Here is a 27,793-nt window from a genome sequence, read left to right as displayed (position 1 = left end):
CATCAAGAAATTCGCCTGGGCGATGGCAAGGATTTACCAACTCACCGAGATGTCAAAGAGCTCCTCTGTGTCGTCTAACATACGGACCCTTATGGTGACATGTCTGCCGGAGGGCATGACGGGGGGTCTGTGTCCAGGGTCCAGTGTACTGATGCCAAGAGTCTCTGGGGCTCCGAGACGCTGCCCCGCTCCTTGGGCTGTTGGCGTGGGTTCTTGCTCTGCCATTGTGTGCTGCAATGCTCACTGCTTGGCCTGCACAGAAGCAGAGTGAAGAAAGTCAGGGAGACATGCTTGTAGTTTAAAATGCTTTTCCTCCATCTACATACAAAGCGTATGTGAACACAAAATAATGAAATGAAAGGGTTACAAAAATGTAGCAAACCTCCTCATACAGAGCATCCATGGGGGAGCAGGTGGAATTAAATCAATGCATCAGGGCCCAGAGGACAGGCTGCGCAACATTACGTGTCACTATAACAGGGCAATTGCAAATGCAGTATTTGCAACTGACAGCTAATAACTGATAATTGTTGCCTGCGGGAGAACCAATTAAAATGCAAAAAAAGATCAAAGCGTGTTCTTGATTTCAAAGCACAAATCATGCCACCCTAATTTGATTTGATGAACAAATCACAAGACCACAGTGTAAAATCAAAGAGTCAATACAACAGCAATTTGTGTTTCGGGGGAAGTCGTAAAAACCAGACATCAGGGTCAAGAATACAAGGACACAAAGTGCTCAGGTTTTAATTGGTCTCAAGTACATTTAGGCAAATTCATCAAGAGACGAGATGAAATGCAAATGAAATGTGAACTTGAGAAGCTAGCGAGCGAAAGGTAAAAAAAAAAAAAAAGAAAAAGAAGCAGCAGCGAATGCTTTTAATTCAGCTGTTGTTAATGACAGTCAATCTTTCATTCTGTTACTCTAAAGTTACATAGAGGATTTGTGGAGAACAGGTTGTGCATTCACTATCTTAGTGGGTTTATAAAAGATGGGCAGTAAGCTAACTTGATAAGAAATACAAATATTTCCGTTTGAAAAAGATCCACTCAGAATGTTTGAGATGGCTCAACGAGAAAAGGTAAGTGGTTTTAAAGAAGATATCAAAGGATAGAGTAAAAGTAAACTTACACGTGGATAAATAGCTAAGATAGCTAAAGGTAACAGAGAGGGACCTTCTGTAAGAACAGTCAAACAGTAACTCTCCTTGTAGCTTTTTAGCTCCTAACATTGTTCCATGAAAGGTTTTCTGTGAATAAAGTGTTTGTATTTAGTTCAGAAAATATTGCATAGAATTGTTTCACTTCTCCAACTTTCAAATTTCACCACTAAATCTACATCGTGCAACCTTAATATATTTTACCTAAAGATAGAAGATAGATATATTGAGCTATTAGTCCATAAATTGTATGATAACTAAACTTGAAAAAGGATAATGAGAAACAGTGTCTTTAAAGTAGCCAAATGGATATTAAGACTAAAGCAATGGATAAATGTTGAAATACTTTAAATAAATAGCTCACACTAGGGGCTTAACTGTTGACCATATGGAGGTTATTATTTTAGAGGAGGCCTACTTTGTAACAGATATTGGCTACTATTTGGCCAAATGCACTTATTACACTGTTGAAATAATTAAATAATAATTGATAGAGTAAATGAATAAAATGACAAATATATATATTTATTGTACATTGTATACATTATCATACATTGTATCAGGAATGCTAGCCCTGTCATATCCAAATCAAGGCAAGACTGACGTGTTTTGCCAAAGTCATCGACTCATATCTGTACTATGAAGTTGACACATGAGCCCCCCCCCCCTCCCCCCCCCATCCACAGGGTGATCCCCCACAGAACCTGCTGTCCTGCTTAATTCTCACTTCATTGCACATTCCAGCAACCTGATGTCATCCTGAGACCTCTCCAAGTGCTTCATCAGAGCTCTGAAGCCAGTGGGCAGTTCTTCAGACACTGCAGAGGTGAGTGACTGCTGCCAAGTTTAGACTGACCGCTGAATAAGGCATTTAAAAGGGGTGGATAGTGTAATCATGCATAGTGCATGGAGTAAAAAAAAATAGGCCAAGGACAGGGGATACACTTCTTTCTGTCTGGTGATGGTTTATGATGCACATGGGGACACAGAGAAAAGGTTCCAGTCAAACACTGCAGACTGTAATTTGGATGGATCTGTGGTGAAACCACAGACTGCCAATGAGGGCTACAACTATTGATTGTTTTCATTACTAATCCGTTACATTGCAACTGACTGGCTAAACGATTACACTGTATTTACAGTAATTCATTGTCAAAACATTTTTCATCACATTGTTTCAGAGCTTAGTTGGCTACATAACTTGTTTTGTCCATCCAATGATCCAAAATACAAAAGGCATCCAAATATGTCTAACACGTTGCCATTGAAGTGGTGATCCCAGATTTTGGCACTTTGAAACAGCAAATATTAAGAATGCTGGTTTGGTTTATGACACAAAAAAACAATGTTTGACTGTTAGTCTGCTTATCAATATCCTGATGATATTTTCTCTCTTTACCGGCGGGGTTTGTGTCTTATGGCTGGTTCTTAAATATCAACTGTTGATTTGATTGGATAGGAGTAATATATAGCTACAGTAAGTCAAACTTCCAATGTATAACATATCCGACTGAAATACATTTGAGGGTTGTGTTACTTGACTTTCATTTTTTCTTTATGAAACTACTCATAACTTTGGTGAGCCATTCATGCTAAAAGCGAAGCCAACATTAGGATTTTGGGGTCGGTTTATCATACGAAACAAAAAACGTCTCACCACAAGGCAAAAAGTTTGTATAGAGAGCCCATTCTTCTCGTTTGCACCTGTGTACACTGATGTCACAGGAGAGTGGGTGCATGATGTTGCACAGCACACAAACACTCCCCTGGGCTGATGGAAACCAGACCAAACGCTCTCACAGGGGGGGGCGTGAATGGAAACACGAGCATATTTTCATTGAAAGCTCAGTCATTTAGGACATACGATCCTCGCTCAGACATCGCTCTGTGGCCCTTGCCCTGTTAAGTGACACTGTGTCATGCAGAGTCTGAAAATTCAAGACTTATTTGACCTGTGCATGCATGCTGTGTAACTAGACACTCTGCAAACAAAGCAGCAGTGAAACAGAGGACAGGGAAAGAGAAGACAGTGATTATTTCAGCCAACACGTAGCCTTCCCTGCACCATGGATCATTTATCAAGCAGTGTAGGTGTGTGTACCTCTGAATAGGTAACTCAGGTCCCAACAAAACACATTTTGTGTCCAAATGTGCAGCTGGCACCTTCTTTTCCAGTGTGTCAAAGCCAGGGGGACATTTACAGACCCCTGAGTGTTTCTCAGCACGTCTTTGAACTTGTTTGCTTGAAATTCCCCACAAATGTGTAACATGGAGCTGTGACTGCTGCCTTTAGGGTCTCTGTGTCTGTAACAGTGGCTCCTCTGTGCAGGGGCACAAAAGGGCCTCTTGGTGCGGTCCAGCTCTGCACAGCTGGAATCTTTTAGTGACAGCTGAATGGCCAGAGGCCGAGCCTGATAACGCAGACTGTATCTACCTGAGGGAAGCTTCCGAACAAAAAAAAAACAAAAAAAAAAGGGCTCAATTTCCTGTGTGCTCTGCCACAGAAGCTGATACCTGGGTGTGGCTGGCATTGCCTGAATCACTTTAGGTTCACACTGTATTTCAGGCAACAACATGTGTTCATTAAATGAAAAAGAATGACAACCAACAGCATGCATGCCTGTTGGAACCAATGCTTGGCTGTCATTTGAGCCTTGTGAAAACAGCCTGTAGGATAATTGAGAATTAAGGGAAGGAAATGGTAAAAAAAAATTAAGAAATCAGGGAGGTTTTTCCAACTCATACAGTCTGGTAGTATGTTCACACCATTCATGTAATGTGGGTTAATAGAGCAGGGTGCTGTAATCCTCAGGACATTCACAGTCAGTACTGTGGATGTGACATTAATGCACTACATGGACTCACATGGGCAGCCTGTGGAAACTAAGACACAGAAAATCCACACTTCCTGGCTACATTTGGTTATTGAAATGTCAAACACAAAAACACGCGCTCGCGCGCACACACACGCAGCAACGACACATCAGCGACTGCGGCGTCTGCACACATCCATACAGCTGAGGTATTATGTGTGCTGAAGGACATATAGGACAGAAATATTCTCTGCAGATGAAGGGTTTCACACACTGATAGTTATTTTCCTTCTTAGAGATCCACAGGGTCACAAAAGAACACGGCAAAGATACTCTCAGGACTTAACCCTAATCTCCTCAAACAAGTTGAATCACTTCCCTTCAGAGTGCACAGGGTTAAGAGAGGCTGCACGATCCTTACCCGTTCTGTGGAAATGCAGGCTTGTCCACACGCTGTGTATTTTCCCAGCTGAAAGGAGATATTTTACATCCACGTCCAGCGGTATAGAGTGAAAAAAGAAGCTCCGGTTGAGTTCTAGATGCACCTCGGAGTGGAGAGGAGGCTTTCTGCGGTCGCCATGGCGGACGACTGAGTGAGTGAGCCGGGGAAGACACGGGATTACTTAGAGAGAGCCGAGCGGCGATCCACTCCCGGTGCCTTCTGCTCAGACAATGAAGGAGGTGCAGCACCTCCACCTTCTCAGCTCTAGCGCGACACAGAGCGACAGCACCATCTAGCGGTGACTGCTGGAACAACCACGTACAGATAGCAAGCTAGTTGTTCTACGAGCTTGTCTTCAAATAAAACTCTTACCTAAATTATTGCTTCTATCACTGGAAAAATATAACATCTGTAAAATGAGTTGACTTGGCACATTACCTTTATGTTATTGTTTAAAATAGATATTCAATAAACACCTCATGGCGATTAAAAGGTTAAATAAACATTAGCACAAACTATTACATAAGTAAGACTTGTCATAGAACATGTCATAGAGTCACATTTATTCCATACTCTGAATGTTTTTGTTGTTATAGTATTATTTATTTTTCAACTAAGTGCATCATGTTGTTGATTTCTAATGTCTCCGACTGATTATTGTTTTGTTTTTTTCATTGGGTCACAAATGCTGTAAGGATTTAAGAATTAGACTATTGTCATTGTTCATAGTTTTACAGTTGTTGTTTGCAATCTTTCTGGTGAGGAAAAAAAAATAAAAGGATGTAATACATTTACTTTTTTATTAACGACCGACAATAGTACCTAGTGTCAGTTATTACCACCGAATGAAATTTGTCACACACAAAAAAAATGTTTTACAGTCTTATCTTCCGTCATGACCCTACGGATTTAACTTGTGATCTGTAGCAACATCATTGTACCATATGCATTTAAAAAGAAAATTACCAAAAATAATGTATATTTAAGTTGTTAAGATTCTGTCCCCTCTGTAAGTAAATTATTTTATGACTAAGTGAGGGTCTGACAAAATCTAGTTGTTGTTATGATGCAAAATAAAAGTAGCCAAACTCTAGCTTCCTCCTTGTACTTACCCTCAAAGGACAGAAAACCCCTTCTGTATCAAACTGCCTCACAGCTTAATACATTTTCTGTATTGTTTTGTTGTAGCTCTCGAGCTTGTGTCATGTCCAACATGAGGCCTGACATACTTGGCACCTTGTTAGACTCTCAGATGAAAAATATCCAAAATAAGTGACCAATTCTCCTTCTGCACTACTGTTTATAACCACGTCTCTTTATATTATTGCTTAGTCAAAGTTGAGTTTTAAAAAGCATATAAACAAATGTAGGCGCATGAGCACAAGATGTAAAGTGTCTTTCTTATGTACGTATACACGTAGTGAAAAGCAGAGATAAACAGTCAATGCTTTCAAACATTACCGAGCTGAAGTGAAACAGATACTGACAGTCTGACAGTCTATCCCGTCCTGTATGTGTGCTCTATATGAATGGCCTGTGTCATCCGTCCGTTTACAGAAACTGGCCCAGTCTTGCAACATCATAACACCCAGATGACATCAGTTTGCAGGACATTCTGTAAAACAGCTGTTTTTGATTTTTTTGGCTGTCTCACCACCACAGGTCACATTCATACACTGGTTGCTGCTTTGTAAAGTTACAGCTTCACTCTGTCCCATGCATGCACATTCACATCCTGCTGACACAACACATCAACATGTGACTGCTGGGGTTCGAACAACGAGCCTTCGGTTGAAAGATGACTGACCACTGATCCACAGCTGTGGAGGCATTGTTAAATGTACTTTAAAAAGCAATGGATGTCACAGAAACATTTTTTTAAATTTAAATCTAGACCAGGGACCTTATTTCTGTACCAGTTGCGCAGTTCTGTAATTAATGTACAGTATGATGCAAATAAAAGAACCTGACTCTGGGACATGAGCATCACTGGTGTGTGTGTGTGTGGGGGTGGGATTCACATTTTAAAGGGTGATGTGCCACTCTAACCCTCCAGCCCTTGATTAATCAATCAACTAATGACCAGTCTATTATTCACATACTGATAAAAAGTAATCATGTGAGTGCATCTCATGCTTCTGCATCGTGATCATTATTCTGTTATGGATAGTGGCCTCGGGGCACTGTTTCCACACCTCCCACTCCTCCATGTATGTAGCTGGGATGAAAGACAAGAATTATGTTGGGAAGCTGAAAATGTCATTACTTCCTTGTTTTCCCTTCTTGTCTCTATTTCATGTCTGCAGCCCGCCCACCTTCTCCCTGGCAGGAGGAGATGTCTCCTACGCGTTGGTGATGTGGGACTGAAGATGGAGGATTCACACAGGGCATCTTGGCAGCCTCAGTGGCCCTATGGAGGCGCCGATTTGGAGCTGAGGATAACAAGAAGAACATATCAGCTAGAGTGTGAAAATGACTGAGCGCTTCAGAGAAAACAAGCAAGACACAATGCTGTTTTGGGTAAGTTATGTAAGCAATCACGATTTAGAGCCATGTTCTTGGTGAGCTCCCAAAATAAGCAACAGAAATACGGAAAGAGGAAACAGTGTTACACATTTCTTTACATTCTTAGATGACATCAGATTAGTTCATGAGCTTCATTCATCTCTTTGCACTTTAAACCATTTCTATCAACTCAATAAAACATATACCGGTACATTCATTTCAGCAACATTCTCAGCTTTTTAAATGTACTGAACATTAAAATAAATGGGCATGAACATCAGATGGGAAGCATCAAATTCTGCATTCAAGGTTAAGAACCCTGATGTTAGTGTATGTTGGAGTCCTAGACTTAATTAAACTGTGACACAGGGTTTCTTTTAAAAGGCCGAGGCTGAAGATGAGACAGTAAAGCAGGAGTCGCCTTAGCACCCTCATCACAGCAATTGAAAGAGAAGGTTTTTAGATAAAAGCACCCTGCAAATTATGTAAATTAGCAAGTCCCTGTAACACCTAATCCACTGACAGCTTGTCCTGACTGCTGGAAAATCTGTAACCACACACTATTCATGAAATACAGACACTGCCACAGCCAATTAAAATACTTATTTCCAGGCATCAAGATTATCTTACATTTTAGGAATGTTTTTTGCTGATTTAATTCATTAAAACTTTCATGAAGGCAGTTTATACATTACATGCAGGCTGCCAGGTATAGTGACGCTAATCGGAACTGAAGCTAAACAATTTCACAATCTTATTACAGTCTAAATCCCTCTTTACAACAAAGTCAACATCAACAGGTGTTTTTTTTTAAAAAGCGCACTGCAGGGCACCTTCACTCTTCCATTATATTACATGTTGAAGACACAAAACGGCAAAAAATAAAAGTATCCTGAAAAACTCACTTGTAAATCATGCATGTAAATCATTGAAGCACTATCGGTTACACTGAATACTGAATTTGTTTTGATTTTCCAGGGAGCTTGTTGTAAGAGCTGACAAGGGACAGCAGATGAAAATTCGCCTTTTGGCTAACTTTGGCATATTCACTTATTTATTTTTAAATGCATTGCCCCTGTAAAATAATAAATAAATACACTATCTAAATTCATGGGTAACACCTTCAGAGATAATATATTTACGGATACAATTGTTGGGCATCTTTAGTTACCAGTTGCTTCCTAGATTTACGTTATTTACATAGACTATAAATAGATATAGTTGTGTGTAAGTTGATCTTCCCTGCAACATTAGAATACATTAAAAACCCTTATCTTTACCAGTGATGAAAAAGAAGAGATGCAAGCATCACAACTATAACTTGATTAATACAGCACCTTTCAAAAACAAATTAAGAGGTTTACAAGTTACAATTAAATCAAGCAACAAAAAGTTTTTGTTTTTTTTAAATTCAGAGAGAGAAAAGAAATAAAGAAAATGGGAAGTGATGAGGCAAATAAAAGATTTTTGAAAGACCATTAGCTCAATCAAAGAATATGTAAGCTTCCTATAAAGAAATCTCCCATACCAACCACGAAAAGAGAAAAGGAAAAAGAGTAAGGAGAGTTGTTGGAGAGAAAATAAAGAAGGCAGATAATAGTTCAATAGTAGACATAGTGGGTCATTCGGCATTGTGAATTCTTTAATTTTTACTACTTTAAATATTTTTTTCCTGTTAAAATTGTGTATTTTCCCCATTCAAACAAAACACAACATGCTGCACTAAACAAGAAATAAATCATTGACCTTTAAATGGTTTGTAGTAATTATTTTTAAACTACTGCTTCAATGGTTAAAAATAAAGGAAACGATACCTGTGAGAATGCATAGTGTAGTAAGCCACTCTATTCTGTGTCTGTTATAGAACTGTATATACCTAGGATAGAGGATATCAGTTTCTTAGCCTTGACATATTTCCATAAAATCATCCATCTGTCTATTCATTTCACCTGACAGCCGCCTGAAACACATTTTCTAACATTTCCACACAATAACCTTCCCTGAGGGTGGCTTCACCTTAAGAAGGGATAGAAGATGGAAATGAGATTCTATTTCTATTTTAATCTCTTCAGCAGCAGCGGTAGCAGCCGCTGCATCTCCTCCTGCCCTGTCACCGCTTCACACCAACTTTGAACACCTGGTCATTAGAGCCAGAGCTAGACTTTCACATTCCTGCAGCCCCCACAGATCCACTCAATCTGGACCATATCTGGGCCCACACACTTACACACACAGTCCACTAACTAGGATTGGCCCACTTAAACCATACTGCTTGCACTGATATAAACCCTATAGAAAACTTCTTCTACAACAGGTGCTGTAAAAGGGTTAAAAGTAAATGTCTGTTTATTTAAACCTTGGGAACGGCTGTATATAATTAACAATGATATACACTTACCTTACATGTTGTTGAAACCTTTTGTGCACTCTTGGTGGATGGTGGTTGAATCACACTACAGATTAGTTTCTGAAAGTCTTTGAATGCAACACTTCTCCAGTGAGAGCATTCATTCTTCAGTGTTTGCGAAACAAAAATAAATCTCAGAATCTTAAAGCCTTAAATGAAATAAAATAATCATGACACCATTTCTATATCACACAGCCAATAAACATAAGCAATGACAGATATATGTACTTAATGTATTTTCTTATCAGGTAAAATGTTATTAATTAAACCCTTAAATCCCTAATTATGTTAGAATATAAACATTTTACATAATGTTGTCTTTCCTGTGGTTGGCAACAGAGGCAAAATAACATTTCAAGGTAGGCTGGAGAGGTGGGGATTTGTTCCAGCTGATCAAACAGAGGGGGGGAATCTGTTTTGTTCAGAGGGCGAGCATCCAAAGCTCAGGAATGAAGCCTCCTCCTCTCAAACAAGATCATCGCCAATCTCCTGCTGAGGACTCCACCTCAACAAAAAAGAGAAACCAGCAGGGGGGAGCCTCATCACATGCTCCATCCTGTTTTTATAATGAAGGTATAAGGACGCAGACATTACACTGACTTTTTCACTGCTGCATCTGTGTTTCAGTAAGTCAGGCTAGAAATCCTTTTCTCCAGGGAAATGCATAAGTGTTGTTTTCTGCTTGACTGCAATCACATCCCCATAAATAGATAGGGTAGATTTACATACTTTATGTGTTTATGAAATACTATTGGTGCCAGTCATTTTATTGCCTTTTTATCTCAGTCTGATGTTATTAGTGTGTTTTGTACTGATTTTTTTTATTTTGCTAACTCACAGAAAAAAAAGTATGGGAGTATGTTGTCCTATCCCACTTGTAGGGAAACACTAAATCCCTCAGCTGTTGTACAAACCCTAGTAATTAGTATCTCCCTTATGATAAGATATGAATATCAACATTACATCATAGCTACAGATGGTATAGATTTAGATTTTGCAGTGAGAACAGTAAGTGAAAGCAATAATGCCAAACAGAACAATCCATCAAAGACATACAAATGTGAGTTACTTACTGCCATCCTTAATGGTTCTTGGTAATATGTATTTACAGACTTTTATGCAGATCAGTTGGATAAAAAAAACTGAGTTGATATTTCTGGTTTTAATGTTTCTTAGAAAGTAGAGAATCAGTCCTCCAGGGACTGTAGGCTTGGCTCCTGTTTTTATTTATGTAAAAACATCTCATGTGTGGGTTCGTGCTCATCTCAACACATATGTACACTATACATTCATTCATTATTTAACCTTCATGGCAGATAATAACTTACACTTTACAGACACACAAGTCACCAGAACATGAATCAGACAAAACTGTAATTAATCCTTTGTTGGAAAATACCATAGAAAACATAGTTAAACAGAGTCATAGCCCAAGCTTGCTTAGCTTAGCACAAAGACTAAGGCAAAACCTAAGACTTACTCGTCTATATAGAAATTCTATGTTTGACGCATCCTGAAACTGAATTATTGTTATATTGTGTCACTGTACTGGTACAGTTTCAATCATTGAGAATGAGCTGCAGTCCAAACATACTGAAGGTAAATTCAAGTGTTTGTGCTGCTACGACGTCTAATCCCTATCTATATCTATACATTTTTGCTGGTTGTCAGACACTTTGAACCTGTGTTGCTATATAAATTAAGTTATTATCATTAATATGATTATAAACCATATTGGCTTCTGATTTGGCTGAGCTCAACCTTTAATGTCTGTCGCACATAATGACCATGAACATAAACTCAAGTATCCAGTGGAGGAATCTCTTCGTGTTGTTTGCACAGATCATCCCCCACACATACTCTCCTCTGTTACAGCTGCAAATTAGACTGTGAAATTGACAATTCATGTGTTGCCATCTGGTTGCCATGACACCTCGTTATTAGGCCTCTTGACAGGCCTGGCTCAGCTTGTTTGTTCCTTTTACCCCCTCCTGCACAACAACATTGTATCCGGTATAAAAAGGCATGAAACATCGGGGGGGGGGGGGGGGGGGGCTATGGGAGTGGGACGATAAAGGCTTTGCTCTCTTCATTCTAATCAACAGCAAAACTATTAAATACTCCATAACACATCCTCCAAAAACCTAGTAAAGTATGAAGTTGAGCAACCGTTTGGAAGGTGAGGCTTTCTAAGTAGGGATGGTGGTCAGCACGATCCCTTGCTGTAGCAGCCAGCTAAAGTGTCAAAGCAGAAACAAAGTTCATTGATAGCCTGCTGTGCATTAATCCCCCTTTGATTCTGTTTTCCTGGACATTCTGTTTGGCCCATCAGTTCACAGAAGACATATAAAGATAATAGAATAATGAAGTAAATGTTTGTGAATGGGAGCCCAAACAGGGTTGAGTGCCTCAACTGTTGGAAATTCATTCGCTATTGACTGGTACCTCATATAACTCTGCTTCAAAAAGAAATCAGAACTTTCCTTTTAAACATGGAGCGACACAATGTGCTTTTGTGCCTTTTAGGGATTCAGTTAAAGAGGAAATTGTATAATTTCTTTTTTTTTACATCCCCCGATTGATTTTCTCTTTGCTGCACAGGTACAAAAGCCTCATTTCCACATGTTCCCACCCCTGTCTGGACCACATTGAGACCTTTAATGCTCCACAGATCAATGAGATGATTAAAGCAATTTAAAGGCTTCTTTGTTCACTCTGTGCGTTGGAATCTCCTTCATCCTCTGAACTGCTGCGCTTGCAGGGTCTTCCTTGTGTGTTCTGGAGTAAAAGTGCACAGGGTAGACATGGCCTCTTCGTCAAAGGCTGCTTTATGCCACACAGATACCCCAGGGGGGCTTGTGCTGCAGTCTGGGCCATGGTGGGGGCGGTGGTGATTGTGTGACTCATACAGCCCCCCCTCCCTCCCCTTTTCATCTTGACATTTGACATTCTGATGTAAAGGATCTCAGCTGGAACAAACACTGTGTGCTGTGTCACAGCTGCAGTGTCTGTTCCTCTGAGAACAGGTAACAATGAGTCAGCGGCAATTTAATTCAAACACCTACGCTGCTGATCTCAGGGGGCTGTTTTCAAGCTGATTTTATTTTGCTTTCCCAGTCTGTGCGGATTCAACATATCACAACGCTACCTAGCGTTTCTTGAAAGTCATTCCGAATTCTGCACTTGCAGGAAAGGGGGACCTGAAGCACAGCATTACATTTTTAAAACATACATTTTTTCATCACTGGCCTGATTCCTGTAAATGTTTACCATACATTCTCATTCAACCTCCTTCCCCTGACAACAAAGATGTTAAAATGTGTTTGGCAACATGTTACCTGAAACATAAATGATGCAGCTGCAGAGCGAGGGATGCCAGAGGGGATTCTGATCTAATGAACCCCTCTGAGACCACTCACCATCAGGACCTTCAGCTCTCTGCCCTGCCTCAACAAAGTGGTTCAAAACCAGCACAAAGTGGCCGCAAAGACTCACGCTTTACCAGATCACTCGTTTTAGGCAGCTGAAGGTGGATGTTGATGAGCCACTCAGGAGGAAATGCTAGCACACACTTCCCTCGCTCTATTAAGTGGTGATTCCCCCGACAGACCACTTCACTCCGCACCAGTGATTCACAACAATCTCTGAAATTAGTGGGAGTCATGCCAAGGTTAAAAATCATAGCTGGGGCCAGTCCCTTGAAATCAATCTCTTTAAACCATTATATTTTTAACTAAAGTGTTTTTCTCATTAGATCTCTGAGGTCAACAGCTTATATAGTAAGCATTAACATACCTTAAAAGAATGTAATTGCTGTTAGTTTGCAAATATATTTTTATCTTCAGCTAGAAGCTTTCGACAGGGCTCGACATATTGCCTCCAATGTCAGATAAGTAAGTGCAGGCGTGCTCCAGTCACTGATACGGCAGACAAAGTGTCAAAGCTTTCATCAAAAAAGAAGAAGCACCATAAGATAATAATAGGGGGAAAAAATGGAAGATGAGTAGCCATGATCACAGACATAAGAAGGGCTTTACTGCCGATCTAATTAAAGTAAAAATGGGGCTCAATTTTTAGCAAAAAGCTAACCATTTGACTTCATGCTAACATTTAGTACCCGTTTAAATCTCAATGACGTCCTGACTCCTGGTTCTTGCTGTCCATCGGCCTACACAGTTGAGTTCTGGGGGTCAGAAGTGGCCATGTGTGAGGGTTAGTAGTATCAGCATTGTAACTACCTGGAGCTGCATCAACACAGCCTGGGTCTGTTGAAGGTTGTAATGATGTTTTGGTTTCTGTAGCAACTACTGTACTGTAAGGGCCATTGGGTAGGTTAAGTAGCTTATCAGTAGGGTATAGGGGCCTAATTGGGATGAGATATGTCTCAATAAGTGCTTATCCTTTTATTAGGCCATCCTGTGTTTATTTCATATCCTAACACTCCATATTTGTAGTAAAACTGGAATTCAAAATGGAGTGGCATGGGTATCCCAAACAGAGGTGGAAAATGTGTAGTCCCATTGACATCGTCAAGGCAAAATAGTGAAGGTGGATTCAAGCCTTGAAAACCCCAGATATACGACAGGTTGCATGACTAAAATAAATGTTAATAAAGATTGTCAAGAGGTATGAGTTGGACAAGAACTGTGTGGGAGAAATATTCTGGTAATAAAATCTCAGTGAGCAACAACATTACTGTGAGCAATTATTTACTTCATTTCACTCAAGCTTGGCAGCCTCAGTCGAGTGTTGAACGCACTTTTATTGTTTGGGTGTCAAATGTAACAGTGTCACCATTCAGAGAGGGAATAAAGAGTAAATGGTCACATAAAAAAATATAAAATCAACAATGAAAATGGTCACACGGGTAAAGTCTGCCTCCCGTGGAAACACAGATGTACAGTTGAGATAGTGTCCAGATATCCAGACGTGTATGTGTTTGGTTTGCACGTTTCCACAGCCTATAATAAGTAAGAGTCCTTTTTTTTTGTTTACTAGCCATGCATACAGTTGACAGTTCCACATGTGTTGAGTCAATGTCTTATAGGAGCTGGCACTTCAATACAAAATATTTACACTACCATTAATTATCTCACTATCATCGTCATCATCACCTTTTGTCTTTACTATTTATTTCTATGGGTCTGAATACTCAAAGCACACAGAGGACAGGTTCAGGATGTTGAATCGTTGAGCACCTCAAGTCACCGTGAAACTGACGGGAGAAAAAAGAAAAATGCTGAGGTTGACAAATGTTGGCAACTTCACTTCAAATGTCACCTGGTCCTGAAAAGAGCCGCTGTAGAAATCTCCAAACACTGAAAAGATGAACTCTTTGTCTTGTCATGATGAAGCAGTTGGATATATTAAAACCGGGCAATATGTCGACATGAATCTCCAAAAGAGAAAGAGAGAGAGAGAGAGAGAGAGAGAGAGAGAGAGAGAGAGAGAGAGAGAGAGAAAAAACACGATATGTAAAAGACTGTCTATGTTTACGTTTGTATATTGACATCAGAAAAGAGGAAAGAAATGACTGCATCATTGTTTAAAGAACACTGACTTTTGCACAGTTTTCTCTCAATTCCTTTTTTTTTTTAAACAACTAAAAAATAAGAAAATGGAGGTGCTGTCAAGTCACCTCTTTGGTTCAGCCCTGTAATGAGTACAAAAACGTCCCTCTAATCACTGCACACATCTAATACTCATCAGTATATAAAACAACTGGACCCTAAAAATATATTATGAGACTGATGTACAGTAATGAAGTCGTGGTTACAACAAAATGCATCATGATGTTTTGAATGAGCTTGTAATAGAGAGAGAAAATTGACCTTATTTTTAGCAGATTGTAGAGCAGCCTAAAGATACTGATGTGTAATTCTTTCCAGATGATTCACTCCTATAAAGTTAATGGATAAAACAAACCCGGACACAGCGGAAGAGAGTAACATAAGGCGAGGGCACGTTCATTTTTTTTGTAATTTGTCAAATTCTCTTGTGGCAAATTCCTGGCATTCCTCTTACAGAATGTATTCATGACTCTCGTTGTGTTTATAATAATCATGTCTCTGCTGATTTTATGCTCCAAAGAGTTCAAATCCATCGAGCACAACCACAACCTCCTTTTTAAATGGCATGTGCATGTGTGTGTCTCTAAGTGTGTTTTCATTCTGCTCCCTCTCGGTAGACATTTTCCCCGGCCTGTTCCTGGACACCCCCCCTCAAGGGCTATTGTATATTGCAAGAAGAGCAGCAGGGGTCGTCCTTGTCTGGCTGGGCGGCGTAGTCCATCTGCCGAACGATCTCAGCGAATAGTTCGTCTACCATGGTTTTGCTTTTGGCTGAGGTCTCCATGAACGGGCAGCCCCACTCCTCTGCCAGGGCTTGGCCTTCACTGGACGATACCTCCCTCTCACTCTCCAGGTCCACTTTGTTCCCCACCAGGATCACAGGAACCTTCTCGTACCTGCGGACAGAAACACGTCCACATCAGGTGATCAGACACAAGAATTAGAAAATATGCATTAGAACCAACCAGGGAGTTTTGGGGGTTTTGTATTTTCACTGAGCTTTTAGTTTGAAAAGTCATTTTAATTGAAAAACTTCAAAATAAATATGTTCTTTTATTTTGAAATATGGCCTCTGTCTTTGCAAATTCAGCACATTTTTTGTCTTTTTGATTCTTGATTAATCTAGTTGTGGTAAAATATCACAATAAAGTAAAGCATTTTGAAGATCTTAAACACAGCATAACAATAATATAACACATTTCATCTTCAGACCTTCAGCATGATGTCAGAAGAACAAGTCTGCCATGTATATTTGTACAACCGCTTTTCCTTGTTTATGGGAATAAGGTGGCCATGAAATGTCGGTCAGGTTATGTTTTACTACAGAACGTTTTTTCCAGGCTGTCCTTATAGTAAGAGGACTGACTTTTGTCAACATGCACTGTATAATCATTACAATCACTTGAGTCTGATAGATCCATTAAAGGTTCCAGCTGTTTTTTAATGACACTCTAAAGTACTGCAGAAAAACAGAGAAGAGAATTGAAAATCAATTGCAAAAAAAATATATACATATATAGCAAAAAAGTTAACTTCGCAACTACAGGTTTATGATCTGACACCATAGCTATTTTTGAAAAGTGACAAGCCCAGTTGGGGTCAAACCATTGGCTTATTGTGGGCAGAAAGCAGATTTAAAGAAACATATTTTTTTTGGTATTTGATGGTTGTAGAAAGCTTTTCATGAAAATAGGCAGGACAGCACCATTTTTCTGTCGGGTGCTAACTAGTGAACCTCCATTTGACGCCCACATTGCCGCATGTAAGTCCAAAGCCTGAACAGGAAATGGATAGTAGAGCTCTGACCCCTGAGGGTAGGAGTTGGATGTAATCCTCTGAGCTGTGAACTCCCCCGTCATGTTGCTTGAGCACGAGATGTTAATAGATAGTCAGAGAGGAGATGGTAAATAGTCGACAGCAGTGTAGTTAACAAAAGGGACGACTGTGAAGCACTTTCAAGGACATAATCGCTACATGAAACATGGCGGCTCTCTGAGGTAGTTTGTACACATCAGAAGAGATACCAAAGATCAGAAGCATCACACAGATATCAGATCATGCTTATGCCCATCCTTTGATAAATAACAGGTAGTTCTTTCATCTTATCTGTATCCATCTGTTGGACCTGTTGTTTGAACACAGTTTAAATGTCTCAGTTCATAAAACACTCAGCAGCATGGTCACATCAACAACGATTCATGCCCTAAACATCAGCATCATTTAAAAAGCTGCCCTTGGAAAAAAAAACATGATTCTAAATTATTAATATGACATAAATAATGCTCATCCTTGGTTGCTATGGTAACAGGTATACAAGGACATATCCAATGCCAGAGAGGCTGAAGAAACAGCAGCTTCAGTCCACGTTGAAGCTCTGTAGGAGGCCAGGGTACGCAGGTTTCAGAGTTTAATAAGCTCAAACTGAATGAGTATGGAGAGCGGACTCTGAGCTACTCATGAATATGTTATCCCGAGTGAACTTTCATCTCAGCTACACCGTTCTGTTCCCATGGATCTGCCTGCCTGCTAGCTGATATGAAGAAGCACGATAAAAGAAACAAGCTCAGAGGTCTTCCTGTGTGCAACCTCGTGTGATAGTATTCTCGGAATGAATGAGAAAACAATAAAGATACACTACATGTTCAGTACCAAGGTTTCTGTCAATGCATTTTTTATGTCAACAAAAACATCAAGGCCTCTCATTTCCTGACTGTGTTTGACCGGCTCTCATCGGTAGTGGACCTGGACCTTACACTTCCCCTTCCCACCTCCACCGAAAAATCCTAAGCTTACAGTAGTTGTGGTTTGGCCGATTGCATGGTAATAACCTTTACTTTTATAGTAACACTCATTTAGGAGAAGCCAAAGAGGGCTCAGTGTGTAGTTTGGGGGAAAGAGTCCTATTTAAGGTGACTATTTTCTGCCCCACTATGTGGCTTCCTGCTGTAACTGTCATAATCCAGCATGTACTATGTATACATTATCATACTTGAGTTTTAAACCAGCTTGCAGATTCCTCGCCCAGATGTTTCGTCCACCGGGAAGAGAGAGTTTGGGATGTGTACTAGAGCTCAAATGCAACATTTCTCTGAGCCCATTGTGGCATCTTAAAATGATCCAAAACCTTGATGTGTGCAGAAGACGTAAAAAAAATAAATAAAATACTGTAGAAACGCCTTACTTTTGAGAAGCTGAAACCAGTAGAGTTTTGATTAAAAATGTTTAAAAACTAAGCAAGTATAAATGTAGTTGCCATCAAATTCTTCAGTGAAAAGTCTGGATTATTTGACTTGCTGTTTGAGGTATTTGCAACAGTAATTACCACCATCAATATAAAAAATCATGGGTGTACCACCAAGAAGATACTTCAGGTGAAACAATGTACCGATCAATTCACGCCATTTGAAACTCTGCATCTTCCTCCTGCTCTGTCAACAGCAGTCTGCATGTTTAACCTTAGACACACATAGAAAGCATCAAGGATTCCCAAAGGATTTCCCAGAAAGTACGAGAAATCCAAGTCCTGGCCAGTAAACTCATATTAAGCACTTGCGTGTGTGGTTAAATTTAAATCTAATAAAAAGACTGAACGGCAAGCAATGTAGCTCATTTGGGGAGTCATTGTAACAAGTGCAGCACAAAGACATCTGGTACCAAAGGACCAGGTCTAAATATAGTCTCAGTAACAGAGGAGGAATCCGGCAGTCCCAGGAGGTGTGAGACAGAGTCAGCCACATATATACCGAAGCTCCCCAGGCATCAGTGTGAAGGGTGTCGGTGCAACCCTGTGCCTGGACCCGACAGTGGCTGATGCACAGAAATGAGAGCAGTTCACATGATTCACGTCGCGTGCCTCAAAAAGACAACTGAATAAATGAATCTGCTTGTGTTTGAGCACAAACAGCTCCAGCAACAGACCACGCTGTAGCCTTCAGCTTGTGATTTTGAAAACGGCTGCGTTGGAGCTCTCTGACTGCAAACACCCACCCGAGCTCGCACCAGACACACCTTATCTATAATGCATGATGCATCAACTCACAAAAGGCCTTGCTGACGGACGGCGACCCAAGAGCATCAACATTTGACTCTGGCCAACGCTGTCAGGCTGAAGAGGGAGGAAACAGACAGCGTGCTGGGCCTCTTCCCAGCGGCCTTTTTGGGGGGGGGGGGGGGGGGGGGGGGGGGCACTCTTTGGTTTAGTCAGAGGAGAGGAATCAGCTGAGTCAGAGCGCAGCAATAAGCTCCTCTCTTCTGGCACAGAATCAGGGCAAAGGAAGATTTAATCAGGAATAGATATCTGGAGAGTCCTTGGTAAACACACCATGACAAACAAACGAGGACTTTGTGTTTTACAAAAGCAGGAAAGACACTAACACAATATCAGAAAATGCTACCCCAAGCCTGTTTTGGATTCCCTCAAGGTTTTGAAAAGTAATTATCTGCTTTCAGAAGCTGATGCTTTTCACAGATGATGGAGACACTGGCCAAGATGTCTCAAGAATGGAAAAGAAACAAGGAATATTGGACTTCACAGACTAGGCAGACAAGTCATCCTTGTTTCTGAAATAATACAGCGACAATAATGCATAGTAGTAGCTCCTTGGGGTTTTCATGGTGAAAACTGCTCCTCGCGGAAGCATAAACTAGGCTTTACTCTACAAAGCACAAGACGTACAATCTGGAAAGCCAGCGCATGAGACATTTGTTTAGATTGCTGAAAAAACATAGGAAAAAAGAAATCGCAAAGACCCATTCACAAGCTTCATAACAACCACACAACTTGTTCTCTGAAGAAATATTACACTCATCATCACAAGACTTGATAACATGTCACAGTCTCTATGTCTCTATTTAGATATCAGGTATAAATGTGTGTTGCTTGTGTTTCATGATGGACAACTTTGAAACATACAGTGCATGCACATTTTGCATTGTTGGGTTGCCACATTTAAACCTGAACCAACAACACTGAAGCTGTTTGACTGGACATTTTGAAGTTGTTTTTTTTCTGTGCCATGTTTGCCTTTATTGGGAAAGACAGCTATACAGTACAGCACCAATTCCACCGCTGCTTGTTGCTGCTTGTTATCATGTTATTCATTTCTCTGTGATAACCATGGCAACGATCTAAATCTCCACTCCAGTCTGTAATGGGCCCCTGTAAGAAAAACGTTGACTGGCACTTTGTCACTTTTTTAAACAAGTGTTTGTTTAGCTTGCTTTAGTCGTTTTAGAGTACAGGCTGATGCTTTAACAGATAAAAGTGCAGAAATAGAGAGACGTTTATTATTCTGCAACGCTGTGATAAAGTGAAAGCAAGCAGATAATGAGAATGCTGGTGCATTTAAAGATGGCTGCATTCAACATCTATATTACACATGAATTTCTGTTTGCATGTCGCGGCTCGGTGACTTTACTTGGAATACCAATCGAATGCATTGAAATATAAAGTACGGCTGCACTTATATCAGTAATGGTTTTAGTGCAATAAAGAAGGCCTTTCACTGGGTTGTCTGCTCATAAATCACTCAGAAAAGATCATGTTACGCGGGTGGTTCGCTTTTTATATAATAGGTGCAAGGATGCTATTGAACATGCATAATTGATGATACGAATAGTCACTAATAACCTGTCAGCTAAGCTGCTGCCTGGTTTTTCATCTCGTTCTGTGAATCAACTGGATGTGAGGTGTGTTGTAGTGCGGTGTTGTGTGGCATGTGGTGTGGATGCTAAGAGCGAGAGAGGTGTTCTTCATCAAAGGGGCTTTTCATGGTCTGTTTACAGGGAATATGCAACTAATGATAACTTATATAAATAGTCACCCTGACTGACTTCCCAGCTTTAAATTAAGCTTCTACAAGAGTTCTTACATGGAATAATTTCAGTCAGGCTCCAGCCAAACCTCTGTGTAAATCATACCAGATGATGAATGTGTATCTCTGCACCGAGTCTTCGACTTTTATGTTGCACATCGAGCTGCTGTGATGCAGGAACAAGTCTTAGAACCTGCATGAAGATGAACTCAATCAATCAATTCCGTTGAGCTCATACTGTAAAGGTGGCATAGATTGTCTTGCTGATATTTCCACTAGCTTGTAGGCTAACCATAAAACAGGAGTCGATAAGGCTTAGATGCTAACAGCTGGCCTGGAGTGGTAACAATGACAATGCCAACAGGCTAACGCTATACTGTGTAATGCGTCCTAACACCTGTCAGTTAGAAACAATCACAGCTGAGGTTAGTTTACAACGATTGAATGATCCGCTTTTCCCTCATCAAACCTCCTGCAGAGGGCTGTGAACTCTGAGTTTTGAAGCGCCAAGTCAACAGTAATCTGTAAGCATCCTTAAACTTGAGGTCAGATCCCTTGCCCAGTTTTCGGAGCAGACAGCAATGCAGATAAAAGAGGATCTTTCGTTGGAGAACTTAAGAGACCGCTGCACTTCAATTTATTGATCTTGATCCTTTCGAACACTTTGGCATTGTTAGACGTTAGAGAAAGAAAGCTCCACAATGTGTAGCACTGCTACAACGTTCGCAGGAGTACACTTGCAGCATGAATGAGAGACGTTTCGACTGCACACACAGAGTGTGGGTTGGTACTCTGTTTCACCTCCTTTCCCCCCCCACTTTCCTCCAACCATGTCAACACTTTTTAAACATTCTGTGAAGTCACCATTCATAATTCATTCCTGGTGTATATCTGAGAAGAAGTGGAGGTAGAAGAAGAAGAACTGAGGAGTGATGGGGTCCTTGGTGAACACTGGCAGACCAAGGTGTAATCATGTGCACCCAAAGGCCTCTGTGCTTAGATCTGTCTGTGGCATTAACAGCAGGCTCTGATGGATGCTGACAGGGATCAGAGAGAGAGCAACTTACAGTGGCACCTCTGACCGGAGCCGAGGCTGATACGCTCGTGATGGGTGACGGGTCACTGGTGTTTTGGCAGCAAGGAGGGAAAAACAAGCAGGACAAGCAATGACAAGGTGTAATGTACAGGAACAGGGTGACTCCTCGGGTTAACATTACAGATTTACACTTCATAAATACAACTGTTCACCGAAAGAGTGACACCTACAGTTGCTAAAAACAGAAGTGTTCAGCGGAATCAGAGAAATTCTTGCAATTTAGTGCTTACAACCATCGTCTAAATTGTCGATGTCAGGCCTGTCATTTTAGTCCCACTCTCAGCTTGGATTAATCAACACATTCTTTGATCAGAAACATTTCTTAAAAAACCATGAAGATTGTCAATCACAAATCCCAGGGTGGAATCTTCAGATTTCTTTCTCCCAAAAGAGCTGTTCCCTGAAAAATTAAAGCATTCGTTACTTTCTTCCAAGCCACTGATCACATGTATGAACTCTAGAAAATTCCAACTTTTATTCCTAACGTTTGATTTTCTGTTATCAGTCTGTGATGTAGCAAACAGTGCGCCTTTTGATGTTTTTTTTTTTTCCGTTTGAAGTCTCTTTTCCTTTGAGGTCTCAGTCTGTCTCGTAGCGTCCTACTGCGTTCGTTGCTTTCCTACATTTCCCACAATGCAATTAGACCAGCCTCACAGAACATGCTTTAACTTGTTGCATTTCAATTGTGGAATTTAAGACAGCCATTACAGAGCATATCAATCTTTTTTCAGGCAGGATAAAATGTTTGAAGTCTTTGAGATGGATTACTAATTATGGAACCTTAAAAAATGTTCAACTTATTTGCATGTTTATATCATGGTAACTGTTTGGAGCATTCAATTCTGTGAAATGCAAAAGGAAAAACAGTATTCAGATGAGAGTTACAGGCCATTTTTTTGGTGTGTATATATTATGAACAAAAACCACAGAATCTGTACTTCTCTACCAAACAACATTTGTAAAGTATACTATCACCAGGTCTTTTGTAAAAAAAATTACTCTCACCTTCAGCAAGCAGAAACGTGACTTTTAATGTCCCCACACAGATGTGTGAAGGAAAACGTTTTTTTCACATATTTTCTCCCCAACTTAAAGATGCATCCTATATTTTTTGATTCCTATAAAATCCCATCAGCGGAAACAGGAATTGTGGGCCATTATTTATATCTCCATACAAGCATGTGTTAAGTTTAGAAAATAAAATATATTTACTACCTCTCAGCAACACAAGTCACGCTATATAACTTCTGTTAACAGAAGCATTCAATTACAGGAACACTTCTGAGACGGGTATGAAATGACTGAATACAAACAGTTTGAGCAGAGAGAAATCCTTTTCAGATGTTAATCTGATTATGAAGCCTTTTCTTTCACAGGGCCTATACAGCTTCTAAGGTCAGCTGTGTTGATAATGGAAGGGAAATGTGAGAGAGAGAAAGTGAGAGATACTCTTTATCTTATTACATGAATAAAATAAAACTCATTAAATCTGCCATTCATAAGAAACTCTGTTCAAGAAGTCACCAACAGAAAACCAGTAACATGTTTTTTTTAAACTACGCTGTTTGGAATCTTATCTGAATGTTTAAGTCCACCTGGACATCGAAATTAACTTTTATTTAGGGTGGGATTTTTTAGTTACAGACAATAAATTCTGCTGTGACTAGGGAAGTGTCGATGTAACCATGCAACATCTGTATCGGCTGATATCTGATGTCGGTGAAATAATGTGGTATGAGCTGATGTTTATTTGTTGTGTCAAATCGATTTAATATTGAGATCTTGTACACTACAGCTGACTACTGGTTGAGATAAGAGTTTTAATTGGGCAGATAAAGTCACCTGTTGAACAAACTGACTTGTTTTTCGTTGGCAAACAAGAGAAAATGGTGGCACTGTGGGAGTCTTACACCCAAAGACGTCAAGACGTCATCGGCAACAGTCCTGATTTTCCAAATCGGTGCATCTTTAGCTGCGACAGTAAAGAGAAGAAAGCCAAACCTAAGTGTGAAATCACGTAACGACCTGGCTTTGACTGCTGTGTGAGCACAATGAGCTGTATAGATTTACATGAACACACACACGCGCACACACACACACACACACACACACACACACACACACACACACACACACACACACACACACACACACACACACACACACACACACACACACACACACACACACACACACACACACACACACACACACACACACACACACACACACACACACACACACACACGCACACACGCACACACGCACACACGCACACACGCCTCTCCCTTCTCTCAACTCATACGGGGGAAAACATGTTGACCTCATTCTTTCATCTGGAGCCACAGATTTATAGGATTGTTTATAAGGTGTGTTTGGAGGAAGTAAAAATCCAATTAAGAGACCCAAACTAAAGCGACTGACAAAAGCAGATGCCTTTTGGGATATTTTATGTCATTTTTTGGGGGTTGCAGAATGTGACAGAAAAAAGCAAAACAGAGATAAAAACCTCACACTACAGCATGAAATGACTGCACTTTCCGTATGAGGTGTATTTACCCAAGTCAGTATCTGTATCAGTAAACATGTGAGCATCAAGCTGCAGTACTTTACATACTTGATTAGGAGAGCACCTTCTCTCTGGAGCCTATTGGACACATACACTGACATTGACAATGACTGATGGACCCACAGTAGGCGCTGCCTGCCCGCCGTTACACAGAATCCAAGCTAACACACATCCACTATCATCAATGATTTAACCTGCAGCATCTACTACAACAAGTCTGGGTCTTCAACCTTCATGCCGTCACGTCAGCAGGTGAATATACAGCACTGTGTCCTCAATATATAAAGAGCTATAAGAAACACTAATCTTATGACAGCCCGTGAACACAGCCTCAGCTAACCCGTTCCCCGTATCAATCAGCAGCTCACTCTGGTGACCTCATATCTGGATCATCTGTGTAACGGCTCTCAGACATCAGACAACTCCATGCTTCCAATTGTGCTGTGCTTACACTAAAGAGCTTTTGCAGCGTGTTAATTAAAAAACTTGGCTTCATCTCCCCCGCAGCAGAAGCTGGACTAACCTAATAGTTGTGTTTTGAGCTTTTTGCTTTCCATGAAGCCTTCTGCAGCAAGAGCTTCTGTTTGCAAAGAATGATGGGTATATCCTCATTCTGCTGTTTCATAATGCTTCGAGGATCGAGCACAGTGGACACCCAGTGCAACCAAAGAGCAGCTTGGCAGATCAGAGGCAGTGCAGACAGTATGTTATGACTGGAAGATCTACGGATCGATTGGCACATTTGCCTTGATGGTTACACCGAGAGTGAAACAACACAAAGTCTGCAGAAACACAGGAGAGAGGATTCTTCGCTGTATCAAAGCAATATCACAAGAGAGGGACTGCTGCTGTGCTAAAAAAAAAAACACCATGGTTTTGATTTGATCATAGGCACTTTAATCACTGGTGTTCAGGACATCTGAGAGGAAGTGTCACAGATATTTAAAAGTCCCAGTTTTGTACTCTCTATCAGACATCTTGGAATGACCCGTCCAATCAAATGACATGGTCAGAACTTACTGTATAACCAATATCACACAAGTGCGAGTGCTTTTATACTGTATATCAGAACTCTTGTGTTTCATACAGCATAACAGCACAGCCTCAAGTCTGATGACAAACAGTCATGGCTGAAGCACATGTAAGTCTTTTGGCGCCACAAACACAACTTGTTTCACGTCTTGATTGTAACTCGATGATTGTCGCGCAACGCACACTTTTCTGCGATCTTGAAATTTTGTTTGAACATTATGACAGAGCTACTTTCTATTGTGTATCTGTAAGTTTGTTGGCAGTAACTTAGGGACACCGTGTATTCTGAGGTACCTAAAGTTGTCCTGTTGATCAGCCCATTATGTATAGTATAGTTCTGTATATATCTTCTTATACTATTTTTCAAATTGTATTTATGATTCTACTTTATTGGGTTTTTGACTGTTTTGATTTCTGTATTGCTGCTGCTGCTGCAACACCTGAATTTCCCCACTGGAGATCAATAAAGTAATATTTTATCTTAAGTTCTGCCATGACATAAAAAAGGCCGAACAATACAAAACACCTGAGCTGGAGTGGTGCATTAGTTAAAAGTTACAGTCCTGTTGTACACTATTGCAGCACTCTTGGAATTCATCTGAGATCACTCAGATTGCATGATTGGAAAATAAACTGTTGAACGTGTACTTTTAGAGTAGCTGGGGCTGCAATGCAAGGACATTTGCACCTACCTAAAGGGATTTGGAGAGAGAACTGGTACACAGAAATAGAACATGCATGTTGTGATGCAGAGTGCCCTGTTGATGCATCTCCTCTAAGCACAGTTCTCAGACCAGGCCTGAGCCCATCCTCAAACTGCAGGGCCTTTAAGGCCAGCTCTATATTGTGTACAATCAACCCGAACATAACACTTTACAATTTTTATATCATTCATTTCCTGCGCGTCTTTTGACTAACCTTTTCACTCTTATGATCTGATCCCTCATCGGCTTTATATCCTGGAAGCTTTGCTGGTTGACCAGGCTGTAGACTAGTATGAATCCTTGTCCGTTTTTGATGTAAAGGTCCCGCATGGAGGCAAACTGCTCGGTACCAGCCGTGTCCAGGATTTCCAGCACCGAGGGTGAAGAGTCCACCTCGATCTCCTTGCGATAAAAATCCTCTATAGTGGGGTCATACTTCTCAATGAACGTCCCGGTGACGAACTGCACAGTGAGGGCGGATTTCCCGACCCCACCGCTGCCCAGGACCACCACTTTATACTCGCGCATCGTGGATCAAATCGAGTCTCGTAAGGGGGGGGATCAGTCTCCGCGCGTCATTGAAATGAACTCCAAATTGTTCCCACACGAAATCACATTCACCATCCGTGTCCCATTTTGAACGGGTTGTCAGTAACACGGTCCTGCTCGCCGCTGCTCAGCGAGAGCAGAGCACAAAGAGTCGCTGCCCGAAGATGGATTTCATTGTAGAAATTCCCCCATGCAGGCCACTCACTGACAGCTACACGGACATCCAAGCGAATGCAAATGTCCGAGATGTGCACAGGGGAGAGATAAACACCGCTCGGAGATGAGATGTGGTCCGTTTCATCTGCTGAGCTCACCCCTCTCTGAGCATCATAAAAAAACAAACTTGCTCCATCGAGGACGCTGGAAAATCGCTGGGTTGGCCCCTAGAATAAACTGCATCAACAATTTCTCAAGCACGGAGCCGCCTCAGGATGAAGAGCAGAAAGTCAAACTGATGCGACACTTCATGAAAGAACTCTGCCTTTGTTTCTGCTTCACCATCTCTCGCATGTCTCGGTCTCTCCCTCGTTCTCCGGTGAAATCCCAGCCGCCATACTCTCGGGTGGAGACCCGCGGCCGCTGCGTAACCAGCTGGTCCCCACTCGGCTCCCGTACCCACCAGGGCCAAAAAAAAGGCGTACGGATCCTCCCTCCCACTCTGACGGATGTGCCCGTTGACCAACGGCAGTCTGAGCTCTCTCGTGCCTTGAATGGGAGCCTCGCGGAGGGGAGGGAGCCAGTCAGATTCAGTGGTTTACATTTCCGTTCATGTGTTAAAATTCCCATCATTCGGTTGCCCCAGTGACATGCAAAGAGAGCTCGTCCAATCAGAGGAACGGCTCGAGGATGTGTATCCAAGAGGATGAAAAAAAAAGGGCACAGGATGCTGTTGCTATGGCAACGCTGCATTTTGTTGCTGGCGTCCAAAATTTAAGAATGTGGCAGGCTATGAAAGCTGCTTACAGCCGTATCAATGTTTTATTTCAACTGCAGGCAGAGACAAAAGAGACACCAGATCAAGACCTGTGAGTCACATTACCTTTTCATTTTTATTTTAACAGTAATTGCATTTGTACATTTTTATGCAGGACAAAACATGCAGTTGTAAAGCAACACATAAACAGAAAAAGTCT

The 27,793-nt window shown here is 40.9% G+C and overlaps 2 protein-coding genes across 2 annotated transcripts in view; both read right to left on the bottom strand.

Moving 5' to 3' along the window:
* Nucleotides 1-4,707, bottom strand: part of LOC306832524 (FERM, ARHGEF and pleckstrin domain-containing protein 1) — a 54,253-nt gene extending 49,546 nt beyond the window's left edge. Inside the window, exons 1-2 of the mRNA XM_079357277.1 lie at nt 4,395-4,707; nt 46-252 (exon numbers count right to left, since the gene is read on the bottom strand). Coding sequence (XP_079213403.1) covers nt 46-225 — 180 coding nt within the window. The 5' untranslated portion in view covers nt 226-252; nt 4,395-4,707. The remainder of the gene's footprint in view (nt 1-45; nt 253-4,394) is intronic.
* A 9,362-nt stretch (nt 4,708-14,069) lies between these two features.
* On the bottom strand, nt 14,070-27,511 carry rap2aa (RAP2A, member of RAS oncogene family a). The gene is made up of 2 exons (XM_079357382.1): nt 26,326-27,511; nt 14,070-15,793 (listed from the first exon to the last, which is right to left on the bottom strand). The coding sequence occupies exons 1-2, from the start codon at nt 26,637-26,639 to the stop codon at nt 15,556-15,558; spliced, it is 552 nt and encodes a 183-aa protein (XP_079213508.1). The 5' UTR covers nt 26,640-27,511; the 3' UTR covers nt 14,070-15,555.
* Between the last annotated feature and the right edge of the window lie 282 nt (nt 27,512-27,793).

This window comes from Symphodus melops, assembly GCF_947650265.1.
Source record: "Symphodus melops genome assembly, chromosome: 12".
Classification (NCBI taxonomy): domain Eukaryota; kingdom Metazoa; phylum Chordata; class Actinopteri; order Labriformes; family Labridae; genus Symphodus; species Symphodus melops.
Note: the sequence above shows the minus strand (reverse complement) of the source record. Positions and strands in the feature narration are given on the sequence as shown.

Bases quoted from the DNA above. Each gene is read 5' to 3' on its own strand.
- rap2aa (XM_079357382.1), bottom strand. From the start codon at position 26,639: ATGCGCGAGTATAAAGTGGTGGTCCTGGGCAGCGGTGGGGTCGGGAAA. The intron at 15,794-26,325 runs GTTAGTCAAAAG...TTCTGTCCGCAG, and splicing joins CAGATCATAAGAGTGAAAAG to GTACGAGAAGGTTCCTGTGA.